The sequence below is a fragment of the Rosa chinensis genome, unplaced genomic scaffold (assembly GCF_002994745.2).
Source record: "Rosa chinensis cultivar Old Blush unplaced genomic scaffold, RchiOBHm-V2 RchiOBHmChr0c23, whole genome shotgun sequence".
Classification (NCBI taxonomy): Eukaryota; Viridiplantae; Streptophyta; class Magnoliopsida; order Rosales; family Rosaceae; genus Rosa; species Rosa chinensis.
Window position 1 is genome coordinate 4,281 of NW_020126836.1, and position 20,727 is coordinate 25,007.

General features: G+C 38.7%; 1 protein-coding gene across 1 annotated transcript; it reads right to left on the minus strand.

Annotated features, from left to right (window-relative positions):
- Window positions 1–12,441: 12,441 nt before the first annotated feature.
- LOC112181324 (crocetin glucosyltransferase 3-like) lies at window positions 12,442–14,554 on the minus strand. Its single transcript, XM_024319717.2, is given in 2 exon segments — window positions 12,442–13,913; window positions 13,916–14,554. Coding segments are annotated over 2 exon segments (1,464 nt in total). The 5' UTR covers window positions 14,487–14,554; the 3' UTR covers window positions 12,442–13,020.
- Window positions 14,555–20,727: the final 6,173 nt, after the last annotated feature.

Below are 20,727 nucleotides of genomic sequence, written 5' to 3' on the forward strand. Positions count from 1 at the left end.
GAGGGTGTTGGGTAGCGATCCCAATCTTTGGTACCCAAGCGTCGGGGTTAACTGCCGGATCAATGGCTGCCGTGGGCTGTGTTAACTAGTCCCTTTACTATTTCTCAGAGGAGAAACTTGACTGCAATGCAGCGTAGCGGTCATTGTCATTATGAGTCATTGCCCTACCGCCTAAGGTGACCACAGACTAGTAAAGTTTGTACTTGTAATGAAACATGACAAACAAATAGAGCAAGTACTAAAATTTTGTTTGAGTGACCCATATTTATTTAATTGAGTTGCAATTAAGTAGTAGCATGACATATGTGTATAGCATGTACTTGTGATGTGGATGCTAATAACATTTGTAGGTATGCTTAAGGGTCATGGAGACATGTATAGTCATGGCACTAGGATGTGTGCATAGTAGGTGTGCTACTAAAAATATGTAACATATGTTATAAGCATGCTCTAAAAGTAATTTATAAGCATGACAAGGCATGACAATAGCTCTAATTGAAAGAGCGTGTAGTGAGATAAAGTTACTTATCTTATGCCGATTTGGAGCGAGTTGGAGTTGACATTTGCATAGGTACCCAAATCATGTTGAAGTTGTCCAAGCATGACACTCCATGTGATCGGCGAATGATTGCAAATAGTTTGTTTTGGCCTTGTTTACATATGAATGTTTTTCATTGATTTCCTCCGAAGTCAAAACAAAAATAGGTGATTAGCTATTTATTCACATGATTTAGTTGACTAAATAAAAAGAATTTGTTTTTGTGCAAATTCCAAATAAGAAGAAGATCTAAGTAAAGGAGGTATATTAGTGATGTGTTCTCAAGTTGCCACAGGAACATAGGCTTTTAATCGAGCTAGCATGCTTTGACAAGTGATAGAAGCCTGCTATATTTTGTGATTATATATGCAGGTAGCCGATAGAAGTTTGTGATCATGTATGGCTTGTCTTATGTGTAGGGCATCGACACGTGTAGCATGTGCACATACAAAGCAGTAAAGTGTGTCATGGTATGTGAGAGGACTTTGTCATGGCATGGATGCATGAGATATAGATGATTACAAGTATTGCATGGCAACAAGTAATCCATTAAATGTTCATGCACATGTCTGTCTTAAAATTTCAAATTGACAATGACATCCTGACATCTTGTAGTGTAATTTATAATAAGATGGTACACTGACAAGTGCTAAACATAATTTATGAGCTGCCATATAGTACCTTGGATTCATGATAATGACCATACGCCCTAGTTGTGCAGTGGGTTATGTATAAAGAATATGTTTAAAGTAGCTAAGTCGTGTGTTCCATCTGTGCACACATAGCCACGTGTATAATGTTTCTAATACATGGCATTGGATCAGAGCCTAGCAAGGCATGCATACAATTGAAACCGACAAACAGGTCTGTCACATGCATGCAATATATTATGATATCGTGTTTGGGAGATACTGATAAATTATAAGTGGCTACTGGCCACGCCTCTGCTAGGCACATGGTATTCGCATCAGATAAGGAGAGATTAAGACTTATCTTGCTATTTTTCAGTTTGGCTATGAATGAAGTCCGATGAGATTAGGTGCTTGAGCAGACACGCGGGGCGGGCTCTGAGAGGGATCGAATTGGCGGCTGTTCCAAATTGCAGCAGCAAACCAGATTTGAGGTAGCAGATCCCCTGTTTTTCTGTTTTTGCAAGGCAATAAGTATCCAGCGGTAGTGAAGCTCGGCGCTGATGCCCATCGGAGGAGAAATCTCAGCGGAGAAAACTCGGCGGTAGAGCAGCTCAGCGGAGCAGAAGTTAGGCCGAGCGGAGCTCAGCTAGGGGAGGAGAGCTGAGCGGTGGCTCCTGGAGGGGTAGCGGTGGCTCCTGGCGGACTGGGTTGTCGCTGATCGAGCGGAGATGGTGCCAGAGGAGGAAGTTGGGCGGTGGTGATGGAGTTTGACCAGTGGTGATGCTCGGTGGAGAGCAGTAGTGAACCTCGGTCAGCGGTAAAGGGTGAAACCCAGTGTTGAAGTTTAGCGGAGGATCTCAGTGATGGATCCCGGTGGAGCGGAGCTCGATTTGTCAGCGGAGCTTGTCCATGGCAGGCGGAGGCAGGGTAGCGGAGATAGTCCAGCGGAGCGGAGCTCGGCGCTCGGCGGAGACCACCCAACTGTGAAGCCCAGCGGAGGAGGATGTCAGCGGGGGTTGCCCAGCGGTTAAGCACAGCGGGCAAGCTCGGCAGATGCGTGGGGCAGCGGAGCTTTTGCCGGCGGAGGTGGCTTAGCGGAAGATCATGGCAGAAGCGTTCAGCGGAAACTGTCGGCGCTGGAGCGTCCATGGTGATGTGGAACTTAGCGGTGTACGGTTTACCGTTGATGTTGATTGAAGAGTGCTGGTTTGACTGGAGGCTTCTCCGCTGATAGAGTTGAGCGGAAAAAGTGCCGCTGACTGGAGTTGGCAGTGGCTAGCCTTGCTGCCACCTCAACGAGCTGCGATTGATGGTTGGAGATGGTCAGCGGTGTTGCTAGTTGGTGTTGTTGCCGGTGGTGGTGCCCAGCGGACAAGGCCTCACTGATGGTGTTGATGATCGATCGAAAGAAGAAAGTAGAGTGTCCAAAGGAGTCTTGTGGGTGCCAAGAGTAAATTGGCAATTTTTTTTTATTTGGTAGTGCAGCGTTGACTAGCCTTTAGTTGGCGTTGACTATTTGTTGACCTCGTTTGTTCGGCGTTGACCGAAATTGATCAGTCCCAAGGGCGCTGACCGGCTCAAGTTATGAGTGGGTGTAGCGTTGACTTTTCTTTAACTTGAAACTTGCAACTTAGCAAGAACTGGGAAAAATTTATGTTGAAAAATTTTGTTACCGCCAAGGATGGGGCTGGGTGCAATGCTTGCTAGTGGTTTATATAATTATTCAAAGAAGAAAGAAAAAAAAAACGGCAGTGAGCAATTTTGATAACTCAAAGAAGAGAAGAAATAACTCTTTTGAGCTTCGTTAAGATGACTTAACTCAATGGTAAGTGATGAAGCTTTTGTGTTGGCTTCCCACAGACGGCGCCAATGTTAACGTTAGATTCCGCGGGGGTCTCTAGTTAGCATAAAGAATGAGAGAGAGAGAGAGAGAGAGAGTGACACAGATGTATAGTGGTTCATCTCCCGCCTTAGCAGGAAACTACGTCCACTTGAATGTTACACTAGTGTGTTGAGCCTTGCGGCCCAAGGGGATTACAAAAGATGTAATGGGATGTGGAGTAAGTGGGAAGGAGTCTCCTTTTATAGGGGAAGGAGGCTCCCTCATTTACATTTTCTTAGATATGGGACTCAAAGTTACTATTTAGTCTAGAAAAGCATATTGTGGAGGCAACTTGGCAAGGCCGGAAAGGTGGCTTCCCGGCGACGGATTTGTGACTTCGGATACCGTAGCGTAGCTTGAACATAGGGCTTCAAGATGCAAGTAGCGTTGGGCCTCACCATGGCTTGTGGGTGTCCCAAAGAACGTGTTACTTATGCTTGGTGAGATAGCAAACTAGTCTTGCTAGTAGAGGTATCTACAGCTTTATCAAAGAAAGTTTTACCTATCTTGCATGGAACGGTGAATGAACCCGGATCTTTTAACTTTGGTGGAAGTTTCCTTTGCAAAACCACACTAACTTCTTCACTTAAACACACTTTCTCATCCTTCTCAAACTTCCTCTTATGGGTACATAGCTCTTTGAGAAACTTGGCATATGTAGGAATGGTTTTGATTGCATCCAAAAGATGGATGTTAATCTCCACCTTCCTAAATAAGTCAAGAAAATCCTTCTTCACCTTCTCATTCTTTTGCTTCAATGCCTCTTTCTTTGAAATTGAGGATAAGGAGGGGAAACTTCTTTCTCTTGAACTATCTTCAAAGGAGGATTGAAAGTGATAACTCAGTTGAAGTAGAGCCTTCTTTGTCATGAGTTCCGGCATTGGTATTATGTTTGTTCTTCAAGGCTTCCTCTTGCACTTCTTGTTCTTCCAAAGCTACTCTCAAACCCAAACGTTTGTCAAAGGCATTCGTCTTCTCATTTAAACATTCTTCTTCACCATTATTAAAACCTAAGATGACTTCTTCATGTGACAACTCTCTTGCCTTGCCCTTTTCTCTCTTTTCAAAACCAGGTGGCTCCCTTGGAATCACAACTTCCTCATTGGTAGGCATGTTCACATTATTTTCAACTTGCCTCCCACTTCTTAAAGTAGTAATGGACTTAGCTTCATGCCTTGGGTTATTCTCCACTTGGCTTGGAAACACACCTTGCTTCCTTTGGCTTAACTCTTGGGCTAGTTGCCCATTTGTATCTCAAGCTTGCTCATACTTTGGTGAAGGAAATTGATCTTCTCATCTTGCTTTGCTTGAGTACCCTTGTTCTCTACAAAAAAACTCATTAACATGTCTTTAACACTAGGCTTCTTCAATGACTCTTGAGGTGGCACTATAGGTTGTGCTTGAGGTGGAGGTTGATAAGGTGCCCTTTGGTATTGATTGTTGGCTCCTTGATTGTTGTAATTAGAGGAGCTTGCCCTTGATAGCCACCACTAGGCCTTTGAAGACCTTGGCCTTGATCACGATTGCCCAACCCTTGTTCTCGGATTTGATTGCCTCCGATCCCCACCCAAAGTTAGGGTGGTTTCTCCATCCGGGATTGTAAGTGTTACTATATGGATCATTTCTTGGCCTTGGTTGGAAACCAACTTGGTTGCATTGCTCCATATCAACTTGGAGTGCACCTCCTCTTAGACAAAGCATTGTCTCATGTTGATCACTCTCACAAATTAAGAAAACTTGCTCAACCGTCTTGCTTGACATAGGTTGGAGTTGCTCCAGGTTTCCTTGAGCATTAAGAATCAAGTCTAGCTTCTTATTCATGTTGGCCTTAATCCTCTTCAACTCAATTTTCATTTGAGTGTTAGGTAGATCCATCTCATACATACCTCCTCTTCTTTGTTGATCCTTCAAAATCACATTAGCTTCCTTCACCGGTCTTCTATCACTTTGACCCTATTGCAGATCGAAGCCAAGAAGCGCCGCTGCATTGCTCACGAAACCTAGGTTTAGGTTTCAGTTTCGCTCTTACTTTTCGGGAGCCCCGTCATATATTTGGAATTCATTCCCTTTTGGCTCTAAATTGGTTTTGGGGTTACTATATAAATGGACTGGCTATATATGCTTTTGAAAGGCTAGACTTGAGAGTATATGATGATATGCTCGATCATTAGTACTGGCATCTAGTGTTTGGTTTGGAAAATACGATTTATTGCTAGCTCAAGAAGTCAAGATTATATGTATAGACTATGAAATAAGTTTGGAAGGATATATGAAATATTGATATCCTGATGGATTAAGGGAAATGAGTTCTTTCGTGTAGTTGAGCTTAACTCGTATGGGCTAAATTTCATGTGGGCTAATAGAGTTGTTCGATCTTGGTAATCAAGGTTAAACATCTAGAGTCACCCCTACTGGTTGGTAAAATACACAGTACGAGACGGGTAAACTCCCTTGTATTGACATATTGGCTAACGGGTAATTAAGTGGAGCTTATTTGACATTCATTGATTCTATAATTTATTTTTTTAAGAATTGTTTGATAATTGATTGTGACATGTAGATAGAAATGACTTTAAAAGGTTTGGCCCTACTGAGCGTAAGTTCACCCCTATGGACTTTTGTTCAGATGTGACACCTTTCGAAAGGACTAAACGAGATGACGTGTTCAATTGTGAGACTCGAAAATGATTGTTATACCCCGGAAATTCGTAATTAATTCCTAAATGTTTCTTGGGATTAATAAAGTGTTCATTTGTACGATTTCGTGGTTCGAGGGTGGAGTGGATTTATTTTCGGACGAATAATTATTCGAAGTGCGCGTTTTAGGGGGTTCACAAAGGTTGACTTTTTATACGTTGGGATTCTCAGAAATCTTCCTTCAGAAAGTTGTAGAGCGCGTCGTTACGAGTTCGTGGATATGCGGAACGCGAAAATCAGAGTTCGTATGAAGAAGTTATGGCCATTGGAAAAAGTTTCCATTTTGGTTAAATAGGAAAAAAATCCGAAAATATCAGAATTTCTGTTTTTGGAAAGTTTTTCTCTCTCCTCTCTCCCGAGCCCAGTTTCGCCCTCTCCCTTCGCTGGCAGATTTCTTCACCGTCCGGCCACCAATCAGCGCAATTCCAAAGGGAATCCTGCTCTTTTCATTCCGCTCTACACGTCTGTGGTGGTGATTTGTCGTGGGAAGCACCGTAGACGACGCTACAAGGCCGAGAAGTTGCACGGTGGAGCTGCAAATCGCCTTAAATCACTGGCCTTGGTTCTCCCAGCTCCAGCCACTATAGCTCGAGTTCTTTGAGGGCTTTTCTAGCCCAGAGGAAGTAGAAGCTACACCCAAGAGGGCTTGCAGCGATTTGATCTGTGGTGATCGAATTTTGGAGTTTTTGAAACTAGGGTTTTTCGAATCCTTCGGCTTGCGAGGTAAAATTCTACTTTTTGGCTCATAATCTGATTATGGTGTAGTTATGAAAGTTTCAATTGGAGTAAAGATGAAGAACTTTCATGTTGGAAGTTTTGTCAAATTTTGACTTTGGTTTGGTGGTGGTTTCCGGCGGCTTCCGGCCACCTCTGGGGCAGTTTCTGCTCCTCAGTGCGATCTACTCGTCGATACGAGTATTTCGATATATAGTTTGTAATTTTTGGAAATCGTATGAGCATGTTATGAATTTTTCCAAGTTTTAGGGTTTTCGGTTCGATCAGTTTTCTATCCGTGAGGATTCGGCTGTCCGATCGACTTGTAGTTTTGATATAGTGATCGTAGAAGTGTTCCGAAGACGTTGGATGGTCTCGGATGAGGATTCGACTGTTGGATCGTCATATAATTGTGTTTCGTGAATTGTGTGCTTTGTGTTGTATTGAGTGTGACCTTGATGTGATTAGGTGATTGACGAAATTGTGTGAGTGGAGTTTGGACGATTTGGTGCTTATCTTGGTTTTGTGTGAAGACGCAGCAGGATATGGAGGTGAGTAAATCTCACGGTGTTTCGGTCGATAAATTAGTTATGTTTAATTTAGTAGATTTAATTGTTAGCATGTAAAATCATATTTATCAAAATAAATTATTTGTTTTAAAATATATGAAGTTGATCGACAACGGTTCATGGGTAAGTTAACAATGTTTTGATATAAAATTATTTTCGAGAGGAATAATTTATAAAACTATAGTTGGTATTAGTGGCATCCCTGAGCGGATGACTACGTGTGTGTGTGTATATATATATATATATATATATTTACTTGGAATATATATATTGGATGGTGTGGCATTGGGTGAAGAAATAATGGTGACTTTATTTGGATTATTATTTCGAGCATTTGCTTATGTCAGAAATATATATGTATTGGTAGAATTGTTGTGATGCAACTAATATTTGTGAGTGAGTTCATATATTGTTTTGGGGTATGACTTTTCGGGAAATAATATGTTGTGGGAAATGGTATTTCTATTGTTTTGAAAAGTGTTTGAAGATGTGGGAGTCACAGGTTGTGATTTCTCCTTTTTGGCGATTTGAAAACATTTTGGGTCCAGTGTGACTCATTTGAGTGTTTTGATCTAAGGGTCATGTTGGCCTAAGGATCCGAGGTCACAGGTTGTGACCTCAGGCAATATATCGTAAGGCTGAACCTTGGCCGAGGTGACAGGTTACGATATATTCAGTTAGAGCTCTAGTCTGTCTACCAACGTGTCCAGGTTGGACCGGATTTTCATATTGATTTGTTAGGTTAACATTTCTTATGATTTTGTCACGGGGTGACTTGTGTTGTTTTTTTTGGGAAAAGAATGTTGGTTTTTAAGGAAACATGGTGTGTGTTTCTTTTCTTTGAGTTGAAAGGTTTTCCTCGCTATTCACGTGAGTTGTTTGACTTCCTTATTTATGTTCATTCTTCATTTCTATTGTTTGATTTTAATGTAATCTCCTAAACTAAGTCATATGCAGGGATTACTGTCGTTTGTATTATTTGTTTTAATGTAATCTCCTTAACTAAATTATATGCAGGGATTACTATGAATTCTTTTGTTTATTTTCATGTGATCTCCTGAACTAAGTTTCTATGCAGGGATTACTGATTTTGCTTAATTCTTATTGTGGGTACAGTTGTGGGTTGTGATCTGCAGTGATTGGAAAATGAGTTGGGATGGCATGATTTTGGCAACCGTGTTATGTTGAGGGAAATGAGTATGATTTCCTGGTTATGCCATTGAGGCAAAGGAATGGTGATCTGATAGATTGTGGGGATGCAAAATGTTTAAAATATTGGGGGTTATTTGTATAATTGGAGATTGTGGGAAATAAGATAAAATGAGTCGAGAGTCAGAGCATGTTGATTTTGATATGAGTTAACTTACGTGAGCATGATATGATATGATATGAACTTGATGTTTGGTTGTGTTTTGTGGACTTAAATATTGTTGCTTTAATTCATCTCATGAATTGAGAAATTATAAGCATGCGTGACGTGAGTCACTTTAATTGAGTTTACTCATACGGGCTGAAAGGCTTACCGGGTTTGTTTTGTTCAATCCCGGTGCACTATTCTATAGTGTAGGGTTTATTAATTATGCAGGTTTGAATATCGAGTGATCATTATCAAAGCTGAGGTGTACGTTTGATGGTGTGGACATGGAAGGGTGCTCTTAGTTTTAAGTTTTCCGCTGTGTAATGAGTGTGGTGGGTGCGTTTACTTATTGAATTGTTATTCAGTTTAATTTGTAACTCTCGGAATGTAATATGTGACTCTAAAGAACGAGTCGGTATTGACATTGTGAGCTCAGTTTGTTTGTTGCTTAGTTTAAATGAAAAAATTTCTATGTGTGTTTTCTTGTGTTTGTTCTCGCGTTTTGGATTTGAATTTTCTTTATTCAAAATTCAGGGCGTGACAAGGACTATAGAATATTAAAGTGAGATAGATTTACAAGGCATTATCTCTCTTTGTAATACAAGGTGTTATCTCTCTTTGTAATAGATTTTTCTTATTTCAAATTTTTTTTTTTTTTTGACAATTTTTGAAAATGTATTTAGTGTTGTTTTAATTTTATTACTTTTATCGTTCACATCTCAAATTCGAGTTTAGGCCCTTAAAATCTACCAATACCGGTTTCAAAGCATGAAATGTTATGCATTCTAAACCTACACAATGAACTTTTCTTTGGAAAACAAAATGTAATTATACTTTAAAACTCAATAACACAATTTCTAGGTTTGTTAAAACTCAATGTTTTTTTTTTTTTTTTTTCAGATTATAATAGAAAACTCGATTGGATTAACTTAGACCTCTCTCTCTAAATCCAACGACCTCTGGTGCTTGAGGCTATCATATACACGTTCCCTTCTGTCTGACGGCGCGTTCAAGTGACTCTGTCGTTGGACGGGCTGTAGTGGCTTGGTCTCTTCTCGATCGGGCTACTGGGTGTGATGGTCGGAGATCGAGCTTCTCCAATCATTTTCGATCTGGAGCTCTCTAATCTGAGGTTGTTGGCAAGAACAAGCACTGCTGGTGTGGATGGGTCATTTAGGTTGATGTCGCTCTGTCGAATCATCGTTGTCGGGTGGGATTGGTATGACGTGGTGGCTGGCTGAGCCAAATAAGAACGAGTTTTACTCGAATCTAAGTAGGTTGTTGGCTAAAGGTCCGTCATTCAATGCCTTGATTGTTGGTGGATCCAGATCTAGTCTTTACACGGTGGTGTTTGGATGAGCACTGGTGGTGGAGTCTTTTCTTGAAAATGGTGGTTGTGCGGCAGTGACGGTGGCCAAAAAGTAGCTGCTGTCATGGGTCGTCCGGCTAGCTTGTCGGGAGATCCTGTTTGTCTTGGGTGAGATTGGGCTTGGGTTCATTCTCTGGAGTTGTGGTTATTTTCCTACTTTTCTTTCTTTCTATTTTATATTTTCAATAAGTCCCTATGAATTACTGGTAGGAGAAAGTGGGTTTTGTCCCGGTGGTAGCCCTCAACGTGGCTTGTCTAGGGTAAGGCGGCGAGTAGATTGTTTCATCAAATGGTTGCAACCTCCTAGTGGTAGGATGAATCTAAGTGTCAGCAGATATTTATCCAGCCGTCAACATAATATATAGGAAAGCTATATTGATTATACAATGGCTCTGCTTGAATTTTATCTTTCTGTTATGTCACTTTTACTGTAAAGCAAATGGAATAGTAGTGAAGCACTCTTTCCTAGTTGATGCATGTTAGAATACAATGGTTCAGTAGAGACTTTTACTATCATTTCAGATGTACTCTCAATGCTTATTATAATATGGGGTTTAGACATTGTGCTAAGTACAATAATGCGTCTATTGCACTTAGGTAAGGCAATTCTGTCTCTATCAATCAAATAATCACTTAGACGGTTATACCAAATTCCCCCCCCCCCCCCCCTCCCCCCAAAATATATTTTATAGTTTCATTAATTAAGATTTGAGAGCAGCTACACCAGCCCTTATTTATAGAATAAAAATTAACAATTAAAAAAGAACTCAGTGGTTTCTTTGCAAATATCAATGACGGTCTGCTTTAAACAGCATGCTCATTAGTATTTATAAACGACCACAAACCTTGAGAGTTTATTACTAACTGTTTAATTAATTTTGATATTCATTGACTTAAAAAAAAAAAAAACCTCTTGCACTTGTAAATTTTGAATCAGCTTTCAGTTTTGAGAGATAATTAATTTTCTGATTGTACTTGTAAATTTTAAACCAGCCTTCAACAAAATCCCGGGACAGCAGGGTTGGAAGATAGCTCGACATTCTTATTCGCCACTTAGCAGATTGAATCCTAGGGATGGCAGGGGTTTATTAGAGCTCTTCTTATTCCCCAAAATTTTATTTTCTTTCATTTAAACTTGTTATTGTGTAATCCAAGCACCCCAATTGTTCAATCATAAATCATCATTTGGTCTTTTATGCGTCACCAGCAGCGGAGAATACTTTTAAAATATGATTAGTGCTCACATTTAGTCGATAGTATGTACTGTTTCGGTATCCTTTTTGTTCTATTCTCATTTGTGTTTTGTTTTAGCTTTTATAGGGGAGAATTTTTAGGTTTGATGCTGGCAATTGTCCCATTATCTGAGTTGGTACATTGTTTAGATTGAACTTAATTGCAAGTAAAATTTTTATCTTCTAGATTGTTTTTGATCTTTTGTCCTGAAAAAAGGGTTTTGATTTTGTGCTGCTTTGGGAAAAAAAATGAGATATTGTTTTTGCTACGACAAATAGAGGGAGTGTGGGGAAATTGGTCAAGATTAGGATGTGTCATGAAAACACAAGAAGCTAAATTACTTTTATCAATTGTTTTTTTTTTTAACCCACCCCTCTTCATTCTTGATGGGGCTCGAACACATGATCACTCAAATGAAACTCATTGTTTTTTTTTTTCTTTTTTCATTTTTTAAAAGAGGATCAAAGGATTTCACTCATGTCCCTATGGTGACTCGAACCCATGACTTCGTACACATAATCGCTCAAATGAAACTCATTGTTTTACCACTCCACCAAACACATGCACCTAAAATTACTTTTATCGATTAATTTTACCAAAAAGAGCTACTTGTGCAACTTCAGTGTGAGATTTTTTTTAGGGTGCTTCTATTCATACCTCCACATTTGGCATATGAAGTTATGAACCTCTCTAAATTTTTGACAAATTTATTTCCTATTATGCCCTTCTAGAAAACTGTAAAAATATCTATTTAGTTTAGTACAAGCCTTAGATTGATGATTCATATTTATGTTTCGAGTTCAAATGACCTGGAATTGGGTTAACCTTGAACCGCCACATCAATTAATATATATTCTTCATTCCAACAAATTGTTTACACAAAACTCCAACTCGTGAAAGCAAGCATCGATCTTTGATAAATATTTCACTCTAACACAGTTTGAAAAGTTCCCCAATTCCTAAATTAAACTGCTTTCACTCCTTTATGAAAACCCAAAATCAAAGAAGATAATATCAATGAAGATAGGGAGTGAGAGGTTTTTGTTTAGAAAAGACTATTTGGATTCAAAAGTGTTTTGGATAAATACCAGGACTTTTGTAAAATTCAATCACCCAATTCTATAGCAGTTAGTATTGACCAAGACACCACCAAATTCTTACCGGCAATTTTGAGGCAAAGTAGTGAAACAACAGAGAGAAAGAAAAACAAAAAGAATATGGGAGAAAACAAACATAGAAAGACGAAGAGTCATGAACACGAAGATGGAATATACGGGGATTGGGTTTCTTCATGTCAATTCTTTTTAGGGTTTTAGAGGGTAAAATGAGAAATAAATGTTTACAAAAATTTAGGGAGGTCTAAATACCAAATATGGAGGTATGAATAGAAGCATTCTTTTCTTTATTTAGAAATGACTCCAAAATGAGATTCTTGAATAAGAAAAAGAAGAAAATCAATTCCCACACCAACTATTTTGAACCTGATTTAGTACCAAGCAACTACATTGAACAATAAAAAATAAAAATAAAAAAAAATACTTTGTGAGGACAAGGAAGGTCAGTTAAAACGGAGTCAGAGAACGAGGTTTGGGGTACACTGACCCAAACGTTCAGTGCACAACCTCAATTTCGTTAGCTTTGCGGCATCGGCAGCACTGTTAGCATTACAAGAGATCCAATTCCAAGAGAGAATGCTAAGAAGTCCGCAGATACAAAGAAAGTAATCAAAGTATGAAACTCAATGAGAAAAGGATAGATTCTCCATTTACCTTTCCCTATGTGATTTCCCAAAGCTGAAATTGGCTCTGCGAGTCACTTTCCAAAACAATATTGTCCAATTGGACCAACTTCAATCCATCCACAAGAAAAAGAGCTATGGCTTCAGCTCCAATAACAGATCCAACATTGTGTAATCTAAAGGAACCAGGTATGAAATTACCCATTTTCATGATACTTGAAAACTACAGAACTACTAGCTAGCCTTGATCCTTTTCCCCCTCCAAGGTACATCCTAATTGAAAATACAGTGTTACTGAATTTTGGATCCTCTTCCTTCTCCCTGTGAATGAAGTTCAGAAACAAAATCATCTATAGCTTTAAGGGAAGACCCCTTTGCTTCACCATCCTCCCCTACAGCTCCTCTTATCTTCTCCATAATCTCACCAGCTCTTCTCCTCATCTCACCACCTTCCCCACTGTCGTCCACCACCAACTCAATCACTCTCCTCACCTCCTCAGCCTCCACATTACTCTTCACACCCCTCGTCAGCTCCACACTCACACCCATCTCCTCCACCAACATCTTCGAGTTATACGCCTGCTCCGCCGCCAGCGGCCACCCGATGATCGGCACCCCTCTGCTCAAGCTCTCCACCACCGAGTTCCACCCGCAGTGACTCACAAACGCTCGCGTCGCCTCGTGCGACAGAATCTCCAGCTGCGATGCCCAGTTGTGCACCAATAACCCCTGCTTCGTCTCCCTCATTCGTTCCTCGAAACGCTCCGGCAGCCACTCCGGTCGGAACTCGCCCTTCAAGTCGTGACCCACCGGCGGCCTTATGACCCAGACAAAAGGCTTCCCGCTCTTTTCCAATCCTTTGGCCAATTCTATCATCTGGGAGGCACTGATCGTGTTCTGAGAACCGAACGAGATATACACCACCGAATCGGAAGCGTGCGAGTCGAGCCACTCAATACATTTCTCAGCCGAAATTCCGGATTTCTTCCCGGAATATTTTTGGCTGGAAATATTGGAAGCCAAGACAGACCAAACAGGAACCTTAAGGTAATTTCGCAACACTTCCAATCCGAACGGCTCAATTTCCTCAATGGTGTTGCATATGCAACCAAAAGACTTCATCGAGAGCGAGATCTGCGGCTGGAAATATCTCGACCAAGAATCAGTACCGTCGGCGGCTCTCAAAACGGATGCAAGTGAGACGGTGTCAAACGACACCGTTCCGGGAACCCCGGAAGGTGGAACTCCGCGTCTTCTGAAGACACACTACGATGCGGGAGATGTTGCCAGATGGACACGTACGCCGCCGTGCCGTAAGCCCCACCGGTGGTGAAAGCGACGTTGACGGTGCCGAAGCTTTTCGCTACATTCACAGCCCACCCAAAAAACACGTCGGAGATTAAGCAAAGCGGCGGCTTGCCTTCTTTTTCGGTGATGTCCGAGACAAGGCGGCGAGTCGGAGCTTCGAGATGTTGCGATGCAGTGAAGAGGTTTCCGACTACGTTGAGAGGTATGTTCTCTGTGTTCTCTGTGTTGGGCGGGAGGCCATAGTCTTCGCTGCGGAAGGGAAGCTCGGCCAAGTGGATGTTGGTGTTGGGTTGAGCAGACCGAAGGTAATGGGCGTTGAGGGCGGTGGTGGCGATGGTGATGGTGAACCCTGTTCTGTGCTGGATTTGCTTGGCTAGGGCTAGGAACGGAATCAGATGGCCTTGAGCCAAGAATGGTAGCATCACTATGTGGTCCTTCTCAAAACCCATCTCTGAAATTCTTTGATTTTTGGCTTTTGGCTCTGAAGGGGTTTTGGGATTTTACTGTATGAATGGACTGGCTATATATGCTTTTGGAATGCTTGTGAGAGTTTAGAGTAGATGCTCATCAATGACGTCTTCTGGTTGGTTTGGCATTTATGATCTGTTGCTTTCGTTTTGGTTCAAAATTGTCCTGGGGTGATTTTGTTGATTAATATTGGCGGATCCAACGGTTACACAACGATTTTTAAGCAAAAGTAGAATTACATTATACTTTTGAGGATTGAATGCATGTTAGGGGAAATGAGGCATGCATCACCACCTTTTTGTTTGGTCGATTTGTGTGGTTGAAAAGCATTGAGGAGGAATCAGAACTCTACCCTTTCAACTATATATAGGCTGGACCATGGTAAAGGAATTTGATGCTTTCCTCTTGGCATCCAGTACACCACCTTCTGCAGTCCTGTGTCTCCTTTTTGTGAATTTTTGGTCGACAGTTCTCGTCGGCGGTCGACTTTGGCTCTTTTATCTATACGACTCTCTGAGCACCTGAGGACTGGATTGTGTCACCAGTGACATGCCGGACTTTTCTGTGAGAAAATTGTACTTTTGAGTTTGATGTCGAGAAAATGCCAGGAAATATGGTATTTTTGTTGGAATGAAATTGCCGACATGCCACTAGGAACTAAAGTACGATAGCTATCACATACATGCAGACGAAACATGAGATTGGTCCTACTCTAACCTTATCAATATTTATCCAAGTGACATTTGGCACCTATGTATTATCTCTATTATCAAGATATTGAAGGATGAGGATGAGGATCGAGTGATCCTTGGCTTTATAAAAGGTTGGTCCATGCACACACTTACAAAGAGTACTGTTGTGTAGAAGATCACCCATTCTCCGATAGCTTCACAAGGCTGGTTTCTCAATCCCTAAATTTATATCTGCATATGAATTGCCCGATTGATATGTTTAACTCGATTACAGTTATATTTATGTCCGTTGTGATTTCTTAAAGTACGGGCAACAATATATGCATGACTGTGAATTCAAAATCCCGCCAACTTTAACTAGTACTAGAAAGTTCGTCCGCGCGATGCTGCAGATTTGTCTTTTTTATAGGCGATAGAGCAGTAATCACAATCGTAGAATGTTTGCTAAATATGCTATCGTTTTACATACCATAAAAGCTGGTTCACAAACTTCTTCACTAACTCATCCAAACTTGAGACTATTGCACCCTACATGCGTAAGAGAAGACAATTGGTAAGGAAACTGATGTGGTACGTTCATTGGTTTAAAATGGTACCAACTTTGGAAGTAAGTTGTCCTTTCCCATCTCTACTAGTGCTACATTTCTCATTGATGAAATCTATGAAATCTTTTAAATCTCAGCCTCCACCATACTCTTCACCATCCTTTTTGCCCTTTGGAAAAAAAAAAATTCAATGTCGGATATCAACTCACTCCATACTTGCACATGACTTGTATTAGGCCATTTACTTATCCCTCTATAATCTCATTTTTCTTTTTAACATAATTTCCCTATCATATTTTGTCAATGTCAAAGCAAATTGACCAAAATACAATAAACTCACTTCTCAACCACCGTCAGTGCTAAGATCAGTCTAATTGCTCCTCCAGAGAAGGATGCTACTACGGGATCAACTTCACTGCAATTTGACAGAGAAGAACATCAATCAATGAAACTGGAAAAGACATTAGTATTAACATCATTAGCTTGATATCCACATATGTAACATGGTCAGTTCCCTAATGTGTGAAACTTAAGGATCCTGACCCTACTTATTGATAGTTCTAAATCAGAAGATACTAAAATGAGAATAAAGTTGAACTGAAAAACGAAGCGTACCTGATAGGGTGCATGCATTAGTTATATTTCTCTCTCTCTAATTCTTCCATTATCAAATCTATACATTCCTCCATTTCTGCCTTGTATGGATCACCAGCCTTTCCACATTGCAAGTTGAATTAGATGCAAGAGAATAATTCTGCATGTGTGGCTAAAAATTCCAGCAGGACCAGCCTATATATAATCTCCTCCATTTTGGCTGCAAGGGACAAATATGCCACAGCCAACAATTCCATAGTCAAAGCTTTTGTTTTCTTTTCTTCTTTCACGTTTGCTCTTCACTTCATGAAAAGGATCTGCACAATTGCAAAATACTAATTCAGTGATGACTTTGAAAAGGAACTAAATCCAAATGTAGTGGCAGAAAATTCCATCCATTAGATAAAAAATGAACACAAACATATTATAAGAAACAGCAGACATAAGCTTTCATATTAATTAAACTAAAATGGGCATATATTGATAGTTCACACACACAACCTGAAAGGTCTTTTAATTCAATTGTTACTGAAACAGCAATCAATTACTATCACTAAAGCTGGCTTTTTTCATATACTCATGTCTTTAACCAAAACTTTAAGCATTTTCTTCTATTTCTAATATAAAGCAACCCTCTGATCCAATATTTTCGAACTTGTCCTTCAATTTCTACCTACTGAATTTCTTAGCAAGTAGAATTGAGGAAAAAAAGAAAAAAAATTAGGTCAATATAACACACTCAATCCAGTCCAACCACTTAGTCCAGATGCTATAATATTGGTCAAGCCCTGATTTTTTTTTTTATATGTCAAATCGATAAAGTTAGGATTAATTTCAGTTTACCCCCCTGAGGTTTGGGGGTGAAATATTTCACCCCCTCTACTTTCAATTTTAAATTTTTACCCCCTAAACTTTTCAATTTCAATCAGTCTTGTCCAATTTTTACTGTTCCGTCCAAATTGAACGTTAAGTTTGACTTTTGAGGGCTAAAATGGTCATTTCAACATAAAAAATATAAAAAAATTAAAAAAATAAAAAAATAAATTTTTTTTCTTCTGGTTTTTAGTTATTTATTTTTTATTTATTTTTTTATTTTTTTTGTCTTCAACCTATACACCACAAATTATAATAGGTTTATAAAAACAAAAAAATATTTTAGGTGGTTGAAAGCCGCTAACTGGTCTACGATATTTGTAATATATCTCCGATAAAGTGAAGAATTTTAGAATATATCCCCAATAAAGTGAAGAAATATCTGTAAAAAATAATTTTACACTTATCTGTAAATAAATATCTATATATCCCCAATAAAGTGAAGAAATATCTGTGTAAAATCATTTTTGGTCTGCGATATTTGTGATATATATCCAATATTTATCTGTAAATAAATATCTGTAAAAAGTGATTTTATACAGATATTTCTTCACTTTATTGGGGATATACAGATATTTACTGGATAAAGTGTAAAATCATTTTTTACAGATATTTCTTCACTTTATTGGGGATATATCCTAAAATTCTTCAATTTATTGGATATATATCACAAATATCGTAAACCAAAAATGATTTTACACAGATATTTCTTCACTTTATTGGGGATATACAGATATTTATTTACAGATAAAGTGTAAAATTACTTTTTACAAATATTTCTTCACTTTATTTGGGATATATCCTAAATTCTTCACTTTATCGGAGATATGTCACAAATATCGTAGACCAGCGAGCGACTTTCAACTACCTAGAGTATTTTTTTGTTTTTATAAACCTATTATAACTTGTGATGTATAGGTTGGAAATAAAATTTAAAAAAAAAAAAAGAAGAAACAGAACAAAAAAAAAAACAAAGAAAAGGAAAAAAAAAAAACTAAGAAACAGAAAAAAAAAAAAAAAAAAAAAAAAAAAAAAAACTTAAAAACAGAAGAAAAAAATAATAATTTTTTTTAAAATTTTTTATGTTGAAATGACCATTTTAGCCCTCAAAAGTCAAACTTAACATCCAATTTGGACGGAACAGTAAAAATTGGACAAGACTGATTGAAATTGAAAAGTTTAGGGGGTAAAAATTCAAAATTGAAAGTAGAGGGGGTGAAATGATTTCACCTCCAAACCTCAGGGGGGTAAACTGAAATTAATAAAGTTAATAAAAAAAAGAGATACTTATGGCGAGTTTATAACTTCATATATGCATATCTGTATATATGAAATTTGCATAAAAACAAAAGAACATGAAATTGGTGTAAGGCCAAATACTAAATATAGAATTAGTGATTCAGTTCGGCATACATCTAGTTTTCAGTCTGCAAAATATAGTTACCTCGCTGATATCAGTATCGCACTTCCCACCATCTTTTGAATTTGTTATATTAAAGGCACCATCTTGGGCTGGAGTTGTGGATGCTAATAGTGAGATCAAAACCCAAATCAAAAACAATCTGAGCAAGGCCTCCATCTGCCAAACCCCAAATCAGTAACATATATATCAAATTTCATAGCGATTTTTAAAGTATTTGTTGGAAAAACTGAACAAATACCTTTCTCTTGGAAGCTTTGGAGATGACCTCTGTCGCACAACTTGGAATTTTGATCAGAGTGGATCGAAATCCCAAAGGCTCTTCCTCTTCATTATTTTCATTCATCTTTTCCTTTCTCTCCTCTGCCTCTGCTTCCCTTCGATTCTCATCTCCTTTTTCCTCTTCTCTTATATTTGCACTAACAAAGAGAGAACTGACAGAGAGACTGATAGAGAGAGAACTCGTGGTGGACAGACAGACGACACGCACGACGGAGAGAGACGCGGTCGCTGACAGTGCATCGAGTGAGTGTGAGTGCAAGGCTGAGAGGCTCGATGAGTGGTGAGAGAGATGGTGAGTCCGACCGCGAGCGATTTGGGAGGGAGAGTGACCTAATTTTTTTAGCTAAGGGGGGGAGCACGGGTTTTGAGTTTTTCAGATAGGTTTGGAGTGTTTTGAGTGGTAAAAATAAATGCAAATTATTTTTTTGTTTGTTTTTTCGGTTGATCAGACAACAGATGTCTTTGTTAGTGTTGTCTGAAATTTCTTAAAATTACCAAATGATGATGTGTTGGCTGAGTTGAGGTGAGACGACAGGTTTAAAAAATCTGTCGTCTGACTAAGACGACAGCAAAAACTCATGTGTCGTCTGATGACTGTCGTGTGATTAAGTTATTCTAGTAGTGCATGTACATATGCCCTTCTACTAAGGGATCCCTTTTTTTGGTCTTTTCTAGGGATAGGACATTAGACCAACTTTTCGATCATATACAATCTCCAACAAATACATTAACTTATATATGCATACAATACATCAAAATTTTTATGTAAATGTCTTATTTAACATGTTGTCTAACAATCTCCTACTAAACTTGACCTTACTTTGAAATTGGTATATGCATATACATGTATCAGTTAGTGAAAGAGTGCAGATTTAGTTTGTATTCCCTTTTTGTTCCAAATTCTATCAATCATGTTTGCTGTAAAAAAACCATAGAACAACACAATGAATTAAAGAAGACATTAGTGTTCCATGATCACATTGCAGCAATCAAAATTACATGAATCACCCTTATCACATCTGACTGTAATCAAGCTCAACTCATACTACCAGCAAAAATGTCATTGCACACAGATTTTAAACCTGTTGACTTTCACACTGATAAAAAAATCTGTGGGATTTAGTTTTTAGCAATAGATATCAGTGTGAAATGATCTATTCGACCCTACATGAGCACATGTTGACAATATTGTCACTGAAATCTGTGTGACATAGTGTTTTCCACAGATATCCATGTGTCCTAAATATTTAATAGATACAGATATATGTGAGATTCTACACTGATATTTGTGTGTGATAAAAAATATAATTTATTAAATAACTTTATACTTACAGATATCTGTAACAAAGTTTTTACACACAGATATCCGTGTATAATAACAAAAATATAATTTATTAAATAATTTTATACTCATAGATATCTGTAACAAAGTTTTTACACACAGACATCTGTGTGAATAACAAAAATATAATTTATTAAACAGTTTTATACTTAGAAAATTTTTATTTATTTCCCCAAAATTAAAAGATTTATTAGAAAGAATTTGAAAACAAAATATGTGAATAACAATTACTAACAGAAATCAGTGTAAATCACTAATACTTAGGCCCCGTTTGGATGGTAGGAAATTATGGTATGGAATGGGAATAAATTTCATTTTCCATTCAGATGTTCCGTTTGGTTGTAATTAAAGATTGGAAAGGAAATAAAAAATAAGATTTGACTGGAAATTGACTCCCTCATAAAGCCTGAATAGAATTACCTAGTTAGGGGTGGTATTCTATTTCCATTTCCCACTGTCAAAGGCAAAATTACA